Source organism: Ceratotherium simum, chromosome 12, assembly GCF_057802395.1.
Source record: "Ceratotherium simum simum isolate JZ-2026a chromosome 12, ASM5780239v1, whole genome shotgun sequence".
Classification (NCBI taxonomy): Eukaryota; Metazoa; Chordata; class Mammalia; order Perissodactyla; family Rhinocerotidae; genus Ceratotherium; species Ceratotherium simum.
The window spans coordinates 17,712,343-17,727,091 of NC_141911.1; the positions used below are offsets into that span (position 1 = coordinate 17,712,343).

Sequence of the window (14,749 nt, forward strand, 5' to 3'; positions counted from 1 at the left end):
AACTAAATCAACTCAGTTTGAAGTACCCTCCTTTACTCCAAGATTATGTCCTTTCTACATATTTGTTGTTTATCAAATGATAGAAATATTACATGCTATTCCTCCTAAGTAGTACAATGTAAAGCAGGCAATCTTATCTGGTCCTGTAATATTTTTTTAGTGATATATATATATATAGTGATATATATATATAATAGGGATAATAAACACCTTAAGCAAGATTATTTAAAGACTACTACAAGACTAATAGCTCTAAACTGTTCTGGATATGAAACAAGCTGAGTACAAAATGATGGTATGTTGAAGTGTATATCAAGATCATTAGAAGGATATCCGAATAGAAGGGATCAAAATACGTTGTACACTCTCCTGCCAGTTAGGATCCTTCAGCCAGAGTGGAGGGTAATATAGGACTTAACAAAGGCCTGCCCACTGCCTCTGGCTTTCTGTAGCTCAACTGAGGGTGAGAAAGTTGGGATTTACAGAAAATCAACTTACTGTAGAAATAGGAGCTTTAACAGCTTCTTTAACTCAATTCGCTAAGGAAAAAAAAAGTAAAACTTCAAAGTTTCTCTATTATTTAACTCCTATACCCAGTGGAGTAAACACAGAGGACAACAGAAAAGAGAGAGACCATATTTCAAAAACTAACACCACTCTAATTTCATTGAAATTAAGCTGTTATTCCACATAATTTACATCCGAGAAAGCACACTATCACTAGTGAATAGTAACTATTACATAAATTATTGGTGCAATAATTTAAAGAACAAGGATTAGCTGACATCTGACTCCCCATATCACTGACAGTTATATGAGAATTATATTTACTGGCAAATCACTAATTAATGAATGTTATTCTAACCTGTGTAAATTCAAAAAGCAATGTCCCAGGGCACGAGTCCCAGTTGCCTTAAATCCTAGATGGAAAAAGGCATGGTGTTCATAGGCCTGGTAATTTAACTCTGAGTCTGCAGTGTCCTTTCAAGCTAACACCCTATAGTGATATGGTAGGCAGAATAGTGGCTCCCCAAAGATATTCATATCCTAATTGCTGTGAATTCATTATGTTTCATGGCAAGGAGGAATTAAGGGTGCAGAAAGAATTAAGGTTGTTAATCATCTGACCTTAAAGCAGGAGATTATCCTGGATTATTTGGGTGGGCCCAAGGTAATCACAAAGGTTTTTTAAATGTGGAAAAAGGATTTAGAAGAGTTAGTGTCAGAATGATGAGATAAAAGAGAGACTTGACCAGCCATTGCTGGCTTTGAAGATGGGAGAAGGGAACCATGAGCCAAGGAATGTGGGTGGCCTCCAGAATGCTGAAAAAGGCAAAAAAATCAACCCCCCAACCCCTGCCCCAGCAGAACCTCCATAAGTCCCTGTGAATCCCTTGAATTTAGCCCAGTGAGACCCATTTTGGACTTCTTATCTCCAGAACTATAATAAATTTGCATGATTTTAAGTCACTAAGTTTGTGGTAATTTATTACAGCAGCAATACGAAACTAATATAAGTAGTTTTAAAAAATGATCACAAATTCTCTGACACTCCTCCCACTAAGAGGTAGAGTATATGTCTCTCCCTCTGAACCTGGGTGGGCCTTTGTGACTGCCGAGACAAAGAGAATGCAACAGAAGGCATGTTGCGTGACTTCTTTGGCTTATTTAGAAATGGTCCTCTTGGGACACTTGCTTCTGGAACCTTGAGCTACCATGTAAGAAATCTAACTACCTTGAGGCCACCATGCTGGAAACACCGGAGAGAGAGGTTCCAGGAGCCCAGATGTTCCAGCCCCAGTCGTGTGAATCTTCTTAGCCCAGGTGCTAGACGTATGAATGTCTTTGAGATGACTAGCCCTAGCCAAGTCTGATGACAACCATATGAGAGACTGCAAGCAAAACATGCCCAGCTGAGTCCCTTCCCAAATTACTGACCCAATATCAAGAACAAAATAAGTAGTTATCTTAAGCTGCTAGGATTCGGGGTAAACAACAACAGATACCATGTTCAACAATATATCCTAAGAAATTCTTTTTTTCATAACTTAAAATTAAAACCAAAAGATAAGAACTTTTTCAGCCCACATTTATGAAATAACCATCTTTAGATAAAAAATTTCATTTCTCTTTCCACATACAAGTTTTGAAAACGCCAAGATTAAATATCACCTCACATTAGCACTTACCTTGATACCAAAAGTAAATACTGTCATTATGATTTTAAATATGAGTGCTAAGCATAACTGCCATATAGCCGAATATACTCCAAGGCCTGCTGGACGATCAGGAATATCATCAACAATTTTACTGGCATTCATGTCATTTCTGTAGTCACAAAGAGAAGAGGATTCCAGGGGACCACAGTCTGTAAACAGCTCTTTGATCAGCTCACTGGTGTTGAGCCTAGTGTACGGATTAGGGAAGGCTATCACAGCAGTGATGGCTGCCACAATAATCACTTCAAGAACAGGATACTTTCCAAATTTGGTGGATTTGCGTCGACGACACCAGGCAATATTTGCCCTAATGAAAAAGGCTCCCCAAAGCCCTCCAAATACCCCGAGGAGAATAAAAGGAAACAGTTCAAAAAGGTACCATGGTGTATGATACTCCACATAAAAAAGGACCAGACGGCTATTACCAAATGGATTGATGGATCTCAAAACAAATGCAGCCACTAAAGCAGCAAAAAATGATCTCCATAAAGTTTTAAGAGGAAAATAATAGCTAACCTAAAAAAAGAAAAGGAAAAGAAAAATTAATGCTATAATTTTATAAAATGTTTCTGATATGTTATAACTTGACTGGTAAATATCAGAGTTTTAAATTCTGCTGCAGCTAGAATTGACAAATAATGGATTTTACTGTGGTAAGAAAAACATTGATGTTTTATTAACTTCGGTTATCACATCATTACAAATTCACAATATCAATTGATCATAAACGTCTAATAATTATTTAAAATACCTAGCATTGTTTTATTTTCAAAATGAGTTTCACTTCCAATTAAATCATGGCAGTTAAGAATAAACGTAACATCACCAACTCCTGTTAGCTCATAAAGTATTTAATTTGCCCCTTCTATATTAAAGATAAAAGAGGAAAAGAACACAAACAACTAGAAAAGTAAATTTTAAAACACTTCTAGTCACATTTTTGTGTAAAAAGTCTTATTAAGCACCAATGAGAAAACCAAAACAGAGTATTCCACACTGAAGCAACTAAAGTTATTTCCTTAAACATCAATAACTGCAACAGAAATACTCACACAAGAAAAACTTACAAAGGCTATTTAGGAATTGATTAAAAATTTTAAAATAAAAACACAAGCTATAATTTAGCTACTAGTGATAGATTGTTTTAAATATTTCCCATTAAGTCAAATTCTTATCAGCTTAGTTTTAAATATGTCAACAAAGTCAAATTTTAAATAATCACTAATATTTATACATGAATAATACTTTTACAAAGATTTTTCTCAAGGTAGAAAACATATACAGCACATTACTTATTATGTAAGAATGAGTGAAAAATAACTATGAAAATTAATTTGGAAACTTAAAAACTAAATCTGTATCTATTACACTACCTGTAAGACTGAAAAATGTGTCCAAATATATTTGTAATGGTAATTATATATAATTTTAATTGCTGTATTTTTTTACCTACCTCTTCCAGGCTAAAAAGAACTCCTCCGATTGGTGCACCAAAAGCTACAGAAACACCTGCAGCTGAGGCAGCTGATAACACCTAAAAAGAGGATGTGGTTTATTTCATGTTCTTATAAATTCAAATATACCAAATAAAAATTCTTCATGTTACTTGAATTTTCAAAATGCCTCTTCTGAATTTAACTCACGTCTTTCTCCTCTACACGCAAAGGTAAATATTTATTTCTCTAAAAAGATTTTCATCTCTTCTGCTTTAACTCAAAGGTCATTCATATATTCTTCAAATATTCAGTCAAAAAACATTTGTGCGAGATATACTAATGTAAATAGGAGGTAAAGAAGAAGAGGCAATGAATACAGACAACTTTCAAGATGTTTGTTTGTGAAGACTAGTGGAGAGAGTGGTAACAGGAGTTTGGGGGGAGAGTTGCTTATTTATTTTTAAGTAGGATATCATTTTTTCAGATTTTAAAGCCAACTGGTTCATCATTAATAATTACTCTATTCCAAATCCTGGTAAAATATCCAGGGAACTTAAAATCTATTGAGTTTCCCTGTATTTTCACTTCCCTAAATTCTCTGAAAATACTGCTATTGCCAATTGGAGAGCCTCATTCTGAAAGCACACACAATGTGCTGCCCCTTATGATATAGTCTCACCAATTCTTCAACTGAAGAATTAAATAGTTCAATAAAAATATTCTACTTTGTTATATTATTTAAAAAATATAGGATAAAATGTCCTGTGCTGGGGCCAGAGACCCCTGAGTTCTGAATATTTAATGAGATTTGAAAATATCATCCCTTAAATACCCAAAGAGCTCTGTACCATGTAGGGCTGCAGATTAGATTGGGAAAACAGGAAGGGACTGGGTCCTCAAAGTCTAGAGCTAATATAAAAGGTCTCAGGAGCTCACTTTTCTTCTAGAAAACATCAGGGGAACTCTATAATATATAATTAAGTTTAAAGGTCTCCTGGGAGATCTCAGGCTGGCCTAAAAAAATGGTAAAGGAAATTGCCCTAAACAGCTGAATAAAGAGGGATTCCTATGTCACCTTTCATGTGAAACTCTGATTTAAATCTCAGAAGGTCCTAACGCCCTCAGAACTTCCCCATGGTGCTGAATAGCTCTCTGCAAATGACATATCATTCCCATTGGCATTAGACATTTCCTCCAGAGGAAAACACAGCTGTTAAGATTTCCCAACCCTGGAGAAATACTGATGCTGAGAAATAAGAGTAAAAACAAAGTTACATTTGGGAAACACTTCAGAGGAGGAAAGGTGGGTGTAAGGCAAAGCAAAAATATATGGAAAGACCTTTGTGACATTCAACTGAAACCAATGGACACTAGGTAGTCTATGTAAAACTTCTCTAAAATATATGAGTAACTGAGCAGCACTGGGGATAGATTCTAGAAAGATGTTAGAGATTATTCAAAAAAGGGAAAGGAAGCATGAACAATCTCATGTTAAATTTTTAATCCAAACACGGAATTTATCCACAAAATAAAATGTGATCCTTACACTAAGAAATTCTTCACTGACATAAGTTTATACAACAGATATTTATCTGTCAAATAAACTACAAAAGAGACTTACCTCCCTTTTTTTAGCTTCATTTGTGCTATACTTTGGAAAGAGGTAGGAAAAGATATTTCCACAGCAACAGGCCACATGTACCAGGGGACCTTCTTTTCCTAAACTCAAACCTGATGCCACAGCCAGTACTAATGTGATGGTTTTAATCATTAAAGTCCATTTTCCCAAGTAACCTCTGATGATGAATCCACTCAAAATAGTTTTAATCTACAAAGTAAAGATTAAGATAGCTTAATTTGCTTTAAGAAACATAAGAACTTAACTAATTTAAGTTACTCTCTTGCTTTACTCACAAAACCACCTTGCAAATTTTAGTGGACTATGGAACAATTCACAATTAGTTTTTCAAAAGCTTTAACTATTATGCTATATATAATAAATCTATATCATCTTCTAATTCTCTTTCTAAGCACAGATAGAAAGCTACCCTCTTTCCTGAACAAAACTAAAATATCAGGCCATCTTAAAGGGAATACAGACCTTAATACAAGAGTTATAATTACATAACCAGGAAAAGGCAAATTTGACTATTTCAGTTGTAGAAATATAGTCAGACACATTTCGGACATTCTGTGTCAGAAATAAAGATATTATGCCTTCTCAGAATACTATAAATACGTGTAACATTTTTCTACATATCAAGAAGGATGAGTGACAACTGTTAAATACTGCATGATATTGCTCTTTATTAAAGATATTCTTAACACTATTGCTCTTTATTAAAGATATTCTTAACACAGCCTTAAAAATCACTACAATTTTGTTTTAAAAAGAAATGCACTAGAAAAAGCTGGTAATTTATTTACGACAAAAAAACAAAAAGAGGAAAGAAATGAGTTCACATCATGTTCCATCCTTAGTATATTCTCCTTTAAGTTACTGTTGATAAAAAATACAACACAAAAGTTTGTACTGTTGACTCACTGTGATCAAACGTTTATTTTAAAGTATAAAATGGTTATAAATATTATCTGCCATATTAACTTATCTAATTACAAGATAGTTATAAAAAGAGAATGAACGTATTCAAATCAGGTTCATAACAGCAAACATCAACGAATCCACCAAAGAACTTTAGGCCACAGATCTTTTCCCACGTTCTTGGTGGTTAACTGAGTCTTCTGATATTTGTTTAGTCATGTGCTAAATTAGTGGTGGGAAAAAACAAATCAACTTCCATAGTAAATGACGAAATGACTATGGGGAAGAATTTCTGTCAATGATATCTACGATCAGCTTACATTTTAAAATTTTCTATTTCATACTATAAACAAACCATTTCCCCCAAAAAACAACTACTTTTTTCTCCTAAAATAAAAAAGATAAGCATCATAACAAACACTAAATGTTTAATGATACTAAATATTGCACAGCTTACCTCTGGAATTCCAGAGCCACAGGCATATGGAGCAAATACCTTTACCAGAGAAACAGCAAGAAAGGCAAAACCCAAGGCCCAGAAGATGTACATTATATAGTTCATGATATAAGAACCAGGACCCTAAAAAGCAAATAGTTCAATAGCATGAATTTAAGTTACAGTGCACCTCTAATGCAAGTGCTTGCCACATAAGAAACTTGAGTAAAACTTGTAAAAGGCTCCTGGTTTACTTCCACAATAATAAAAGCTTTATAGTAACAAAATATTTAACTAGAATCCAAAAGCATATTGATATACACACCAAGGAGACTTAATATATTTAATGTTTTTCCTAGCTTTTTTCTGATCCCTAAAGTCTTCTTGCCAAGAATCTCAGCTATACTTCAATCTCTGCCTACCCACAAACCGCTTTATGGAAACAGCTGATGAAGATAAAAGTGCATTCCCACTCAGATTTCATTCTGCTGCAATTCTCCTGAAGACCAAGTGAGAAACAGCATACTGCCCCTCTTACAAGCAAATATATTCTTTTTATCTCCAAAATTCAGCTGTAATAAAATTTTAAAAACATAACCATATATGATCTTGTAACACTATATGTACTATATAATATTTTAACTTCTAAAATGGTCCTCATTATAGAACATCAGGAATAGTAAAATAATCATTTATTAATTTATTTATTTATATTTATTTTATTTATTTTTTGTGTGTGAGGAAGATCAGCCCTGAGCTAACATCCATGCCAATTCTTCTCTTTTTGCTGAGGAAGACCAGCTCTGAGCTAACATCTATTGCCAATCCTCCTTTTTTTCCCCAAAGCCCTAGTAGATAGTTGTATGTCACAGTTGCACATCCTTCTAGTTGCTGTAAGTGGAATGCTGCCTCAGCATGGCCGGAGAAGTGGTGCGTGGGTGCGCGCCTGGGATCCAAACCCGGGCTACCAGTAGCGGAGCACGCGAACTTAACCGCTAAGCCACAGGGCCGGCCCCTAATCCTCCTCTTTTTGCTGAGGAAGACCAGCTCTGAGCTAACATCTATTGCCAATCCTCCTCCTTTTTTTTCCCCAAAGCCCCAGTAGATAGTTGTATGTCATAGTTGCACATCCTTCTAGTTGCTGTATGTGGGACGCAGCCTCAGCATGGCCGGAGAAGCGGCGCGTCGGTGCGCGCCCGGGATCCGAACCCGGGCCGCCAGTAGCAGAGCATGTGCACTTAACCACTAAGCCACGGGCCGGCCTCAGTAAAATAATCATTTAAATACTGTAATGTCACAAAGAAAGATCTATAGATTTCTTAAAGATATCTCCAGTTAGAAGGCTTATTTCACTAAATTTTTTGATAATTTGTACTTCCCGAACAATCGTAATGGAGTATTAGGCAGTTTTAGTAACTTGACTTCATATTAACTTTTTGTGGTAACACGGATCCTACTGCACTTCTTTTCTACAATAAGGAATACATTCTACTTCATAACCCAGTAGATGTGTACGTGACTATGTGGTTAACCAATACAAGAGCTTCTTAAAACAATACATACTTACATTTTACTTGCTGCAATGCATTCTCATATTTTCCATCCTATCCTATTTCTTTTTTTTTCCTTTAATGCAGTTGCAGTCATTTAATATGTTATTAATTCTGTAATTATATGAATTGGAGACTCATTTCATTGTATCAACTATTAATTTATCTCAAGACAAATCAAGACTTACCTCTGCTTGACCTATGATTAATTCTGCCCATGTTTTCCACTGTGGACATTTATCCCTCTCTTCAAATGTTGTTTCATTGGATCCCCAACAACACTGTTCATGGTTGTACCACAATGCACTAAGGCAAATGCCCTCCTTTAGGTCAGTCATCCAATCGGCAGCAATGTCTATTAATCCAGCCAATGCCCCTGTAAAAACACATTGGCGGTGGTAAAAAAAGAAAGTCCATTTTTGGGGAGTTGAGAACTATACCAAGTTAAAAGGGTCAAGAAAAGCTGAGGACTCACTATAAAAAAAGGGTCACAGAGGGAATATTACATTAATTACATAAATTTAAGATTTTCGAATCTTGGTTATAAAATAAGTTTATATTACTTTTTAAAACCGTACATAGCTATTCTTTAAAATAAAATTGTTATTCTTTGTTTGAAATCAAAACTAGTTACATCACCCAAATTAATTGTGGTTTTAAAAAGAGGTGTTTAAAAGATATTGAAACATCTTCCAGAGACAGCTACCTGACAGGAGGTTCACAAATCTAGTTATTGAAGTCAGAGTTTTTACTAGTATGTTTCAATCTGAAACTTAATTAATAGATTTACAAATGGTCTCAATCACATTAAAATTTAATGTACACTGGAAATAATGAGTGAAACCCATAGCATTAATGAGTTACTGTGACAGACTTTCAGGTTTTCTTTTTAAATAACAGAAAATGAAACATATCAAGATGATTTTGCTGACAGAATACCAAAAATACACAAATTTACAGTCAAAATCTAGGTCTTTCTCACCATATAAAAATATCAATGGGTCACATACACAGTAGGCACAAAATACTTGTGCATGCCAATTAGTGATATCAGCATTTCCCTCTATTCTCCACACCAATCTTAATTTTTCCTCATGTTCTTCTGGACATAATCTTCCATAGTGGAAGCTGAAAGTCGTTAAAACAGTCCTCAATGTTTGTTTTCGGTTCTTCAACTGCTATATCTTAAAATCTCACACAAAGGGACTTTGTGGGCACTCTATAGCATGCTAGTTAAAAGTGGAGGCTCTTGAGCTAAACTATCTGAATTTAAATCTTTGCTTGGCCACTTACCAGCTACATGAACTTAGTCAAGTTACTTAACCTTTCTGTGCTTCAGTCCCCTCATCTGTAGAATGGTAATAATAACAGCACTTATAGCATAGGACTGCCATGAGGTTTACACACATGTAAAGCTTTTAGAACAGTCCACGACACACACAAAGCACTCAACAAATATTAGCTATTTATTATAATGTTAACATTAAAAGATACTTTATTGATCATCTGGGCCAAACCACATATTTTACAGATTCAGAAACTGAGCCTAGAAAGACCAACCAAATTGTATAGACACTTAAAGTGACAGAGCCAAGAATAGACTGACTCCTCCTGCCTACTAGTCTTATATTTAAGAAGGTTTTTTTGAAGGAAAGAAACAAAACAAATGCTTTAAAAAATCCAACAATACCTGAAAAAAAATTGTAGGAAGGAGGGGAGAACTGTTTATTGTTCTGTTAACCAAAACAGGATTGTATTAAAAATTTTCTTTACCTGATGCCAATCCTGTTAGTGTTACTACCAGCCATCCTGACCACGCATCATACAAACTTTTTGTCATTTCCCATGCTGATTCCTTCTTTTTGCTGTTGATCTGAAATTAGAAATGTTTATGCTTCATTTTTCAAACCATGAATAGAAGCCACAATTCTAGAATCTAACACTTATTTTCAGTTATTATATGCAGGACAGTACTTTCTAAACTAAATATTGGGAAAAGTGAGGTTGGGGCAGAATCACTATGTCAGACAGTTGCTATACCTGTAAAGAAGATGACAAGCATATACCCAGAGATCTGTATTTTTAACAAGAACCTCAGAATTTGAGAGCAACAGGTACACAAACCACATAAAGTCTAACCCAGACTTTTTTAAACGGAATCAAATTTCATTGGTATGCATCTTTCATATTAACAGAAATAAGACATTAGAGCTTAAAATGTCTGTCATTCTCTGGTCCTAGCAGTTAAGTGGATTACAATATTCTCTAAAAGGTAAGGTCAGTGAATAGCAGCACCGTGCCCAGAAATGTAGTGTAGAATAGTCATGTGAATGAAGGGGCTGCCTAAATTTGTAGGCCTGTAAATATGCAGGTATGGAGAGCTCCAATCCCATTGGTAGGGTCCAGAGGCTCTCTTTTACCACTGTGAAAGGCAGAAATGACCTCTACTGAATACGGTGGATTAGCAGGATACTAATATATTTGATTTCCAGATCTCACTCTACTAAGACATAAGAAGGCAAGTCTTGCCTCTCTTAGTAAGAATGCACTTCTAAACCCCTCCCTAACCTTTTCTGTTCTACTAGGATTGCTGCTTTAAAAAGCCATATTCTCAGCCTAGGACTTCAGTGCTCAACGGTCCCACAGGAGGGCTATAGCTGGAATTCAATGATCTGGTCTATTTCAAACATCTGGTCTATTTTAAGCCGCAAGGCCGCATTAAAAAGATTCAGTATGTTCTAAGTTGAATGCGGCAATTTTACTCCTTCTATAGGTAACCAATCACAGATAAAAACCATTCTTTAGGACTGAATGCAGGTCATTTCTTTCAAAAATAATAATTAAACCCCATGTTACTTTTTCTCAATAATAACAACTAATGTTTAATAAAACATGATAATATTTAGTAAAAATTTGGAAATCATCTAAATGTTCATCAATATAGTATTTGTTAAATAAATTGCAGTTACATCTATGCAATGAAAAACTCTGCAGCCATTAAAAAAGAATGAGATAGATGCAACGTTATACAGGGGAAAGAAGCAAGGTGGATAAAAGTATGTACAGTATGCTACTGTTTAAGAAAGATAAGTATATAAATATACATGCTTGTATTTTAAAAAATAAATATACATGCTTATATTTTTAAAAAGATAAGTATATAAATATACATGCTTGTATTTTTAAAAAGATAAGTATATAAATATACATGCTTGTATTTTTAAAAATAAAAAATAAAACATAAAAATGTAAATCATTACTTATAAAGAGGAAGAAGACAATAGGTTAGAAAGGACAGGCACTTTAAAACAGAGTAATCTGCATGTATGACCCTCGTAGGATAAACACAAAGGACAAAAAGTACTGTCAAAAAAGAAAACACTAAAACTTTTCAGTAAGCATACTGCTAGTGATAGTGTTGGTAATATTATTTTGAAACTGCTGCGTCTGTATTGTGAGGTAAATCAAATGATTATGTATGTAATGTTGAGATTTTTAGCATGACTCAAAAAGAGATACAGATTTAAGAACTGGAGGTTAAATAAAAGCCCTATAGTATTAAATTTAAATTAGAAGGTTCCTATTAACTTAAGAGGCTAGAAACTGGCTAACCCAGAAGCAATAAGTACCTCTAGTGCCCAGATTGCCTATATACCATTTTCCTTCAAAGGAAGCAGAGCTCTTTGGAGAAATGGCTGACTCCAGGTTTGGTGCAGGAAATGTGTAAGATGAGTTAGGATCATATTTTCCAAGAATATCTCAAAGTCTACTACGGACGCATCAAAGGACACAGGTACCAATCTAAATAAGCTCCCACTAGTCAAAAATGGAATAACATGAGCATCAATAAGGATAATAATTGTGATGATTAAAACACATCGAATATGTTTAAATCCACGAGTGCATGAAGATACAGAAACAAAAACCAAACAAGCAAACAAAAAGCTTGAAGTCAACTTTGAGGATGCTAGGGAACCATATGACTTCAAACTTTCTCCCTTTCCTGCACTATCTGAACTTTAGGGAATCCAAATAATTGGTATGGGGAAGGTTTCTTTATAGAAATAGTCAAGCTAATAAATAAAAAAGGAAAGACAATTAGATTACCAGCATTTTGCAAAATACTGAAATAGTAATATCTGAAATGATATAGTGTTGATTTGCTTCAAAATAATCTGGGGTAGGAGGGCTACAAGCATAATAAAAAGCTTAGGGGAAAAAAAGAATTACGTAGGTATATGCACTAACCTAGAAAGTTACTTTTTAATTTAATGCTTTAAGAACAACAGTAAGAACATCTACGTGTAGAATTTCCCAGCTTTAAAAATCTTTTTGTTTATATAAGCACAGATCAAAGTGCTGAAAATGATATTTGACTTATCTAGAAAGAGATGATTGATATGATTAGCTAGGACACTTACTGACTACTTCATATATTGTTATATTATTTGAAATGTTTTCAAGAGCTGTGGACTACTTTCAAAACCAGACAAAAAAGGGGTGTGTTCTGGTTTCTTTTACTTTCAATTTTCTCTAAAATTTTATGAACATGATGTCTTATGGATACTATAACACTCTCTCACTTAAAAACACATTTAAACTCTAACCTCAATATGATAATGACTCTGTAAATGTATATGCTTCTAAGTACAATGTATTTACCTAACAATCATACAAGATACAGGATTTATAGTGTGTCTGATTTAGGCACACTGGATTAAAATAGTGGTTCTCACAGTGTGGCCCAGAGACACCCTGAGGGTCCCTGAGACCTTCTCAAGGGGTCTTCAAGGTCAAACTATTTTCATAATAATACGAAAACATGATGTGTCTTTTTCACTGTGTTGATATTTTCACTGAATGCAAAAGCAACAGCAAAACCGCTGGCTCCTCAGCACGAAATCAAGGCAGTGACATCCAAATGTACTGGTAGTCATTACATTCTTCACTGCCACGTATCTCAGTAAAAAAAAATAAGCAAATGCGTTTCACTTAAGAATGTCATTGATGAAGGAGTAAAAACTATTATGCCTTGACCATTGAATCTTTTAAATATTATCTGTGATGATGTAAGTATATATAAAGCATTTCTCATGCATAGTGAAGTATGAGATTATGTCTCAAGGAAAAGCATTTGTGAGATTTATTTGAGATGCAAAATAAACTAGACACTTAATGGAACACCATTTTAAACGGAAGAAAGACACTAAACTATGGTTTTTCAGACTAGGGAATTTGACAGGTATTTTCTCAAAAATGAACCAAGTAAGCCTGTCATTTCAAGTCAAATAAATGTGTATTTGTTTCCAATAATAGAATTTGAGCTTTCAAGTAAAAATTAGAATTTTGGAAAACTTGTATCCATCACTGTAATGATGACAGATTCCCAACAACTTAAAGATTTTTCTGAAGAAATCAGCTGATATTAACAGATGTGATTTTTTTGATATTGTACAATGAAAACTGTCAACACTTGAAAGAACTGCATAAATTAGTGAATCAATATTTTCCAAATGATCAGTGCACGATGTTACAAAATCATCCACTCAAAGTTCAAGGTGAACCAATGGATTTTAACGTAACAGAGGACAAAAGTTCATTGATACAGTTTTAGATTATACATTGCAACTAACCTTTAAGAAACTAGCACTTGCCACTCTGGTGTAGTATCCAAGAATAATATCCACAATGATCTAAAAAGGTTATTAAAATACTCCTAGCTTTTCCAACTACATATCTGTATGAGGTTGGATTTTCCTCATGTACTTCAATCAAGACAACATGTCACAACAGACTGAATGCAGAAGCAGATATGAGAATCCAATCGTCTTTTATTAAACCAGACAATAATGAAATTTATAAAAATGTAACACAATATCACCCCCTAAATATTTTTCATGTTGGAAAATATGCTTATTTTTCATAAAAGTATGTTTTTATGTTAACATGTAATGGGTTTGTTGTTACTTTTAAGTGAATTAATATTTTAATTTCTCAGTTTTAGTATCTAATATGGTAAATATCAATTAATATAACCACATAAATTAAAGCTCCTTAGGCATCCTCAATAATTATTTAGAGTTTAAAGGGGATCTGAGACAAAAAAGTTTGAGAATCACTGATTAGAACACTAATTTCATGTACTGTGTCTTATTTTCAGTTATACCCTATGTATGTTTCCTGAAAAGGTAACTATTGACCGATGAATCTCAGAAGCTGTATTTTTCATAAACAATATAATCTAATTCCAACTTCAGGTTTAATATACACGTATACATTAATATGAAAGGTTATAACTAATTTGTACAAGCAGTTATTTTCATTTACAAGTAAATTTCAGACCTCAAAGTCATCAAGGGCCTTTTGGAATTTGGAATTTTATTTTCTAAAAGATTTTTTTCTCTTTTTAAAAAAATTTATTTTTGGATTACATTATACCACTAAGTCACAATCAACAGCAAAAGGATCCATAAGTTGTACTTTTTCGTAAAAGCCATTTTTTTATTAGTGATTTTGATTAGTGCTTAGTTTAATTACAACACTCAATACACATTGTACAGGACTCA

General features: G+C 34.0%; 1 protein-coding gene across 6 annotated transcripts in view; it reads right to left on the minus strand.

Moving 5' to 3' along the window:
• Window positions 1-14,749, minus strand: part of CLCN3 (Cl-/H+ antiporter 3) — an 87,958-nt gene that overhangs the window by 18,194 nt on the left and 55,015 nt on the right. For all 6 annotated transcript variants that reach the window (XM_087437433.1, XM_087437434.1, XM_004433483.3 and 3 more), the window contains 6 exons: window positions 9,957-10,056; window positions 8,372-8,559; window positions 6,655-6,777; window positions 5,277-5,483; window positions 3,673-3,753; window positions 2,190-2,735 (listed from right to left, as the gene is read on the minus strand). In XM_087437433.1, coding sequence (XP_087293559.1) covers window positions 2,190-2,735; window positions 3,673-3,753; window positions 5,277-5,483; window positions 6,655-6,777; window positions 8,372-8,559; window positions 9,957-10,056 — 1,245 coding nt within the window. The remainder of the gene's footprint in view (window positions 1-2,189; window positions 2,736-3,672; window positions 3,754-5,276; window positions 5,484-6,654; window positions 6,778-8,371; window positions 8,560-9,956; window positions 10,057-14,749) is intronic.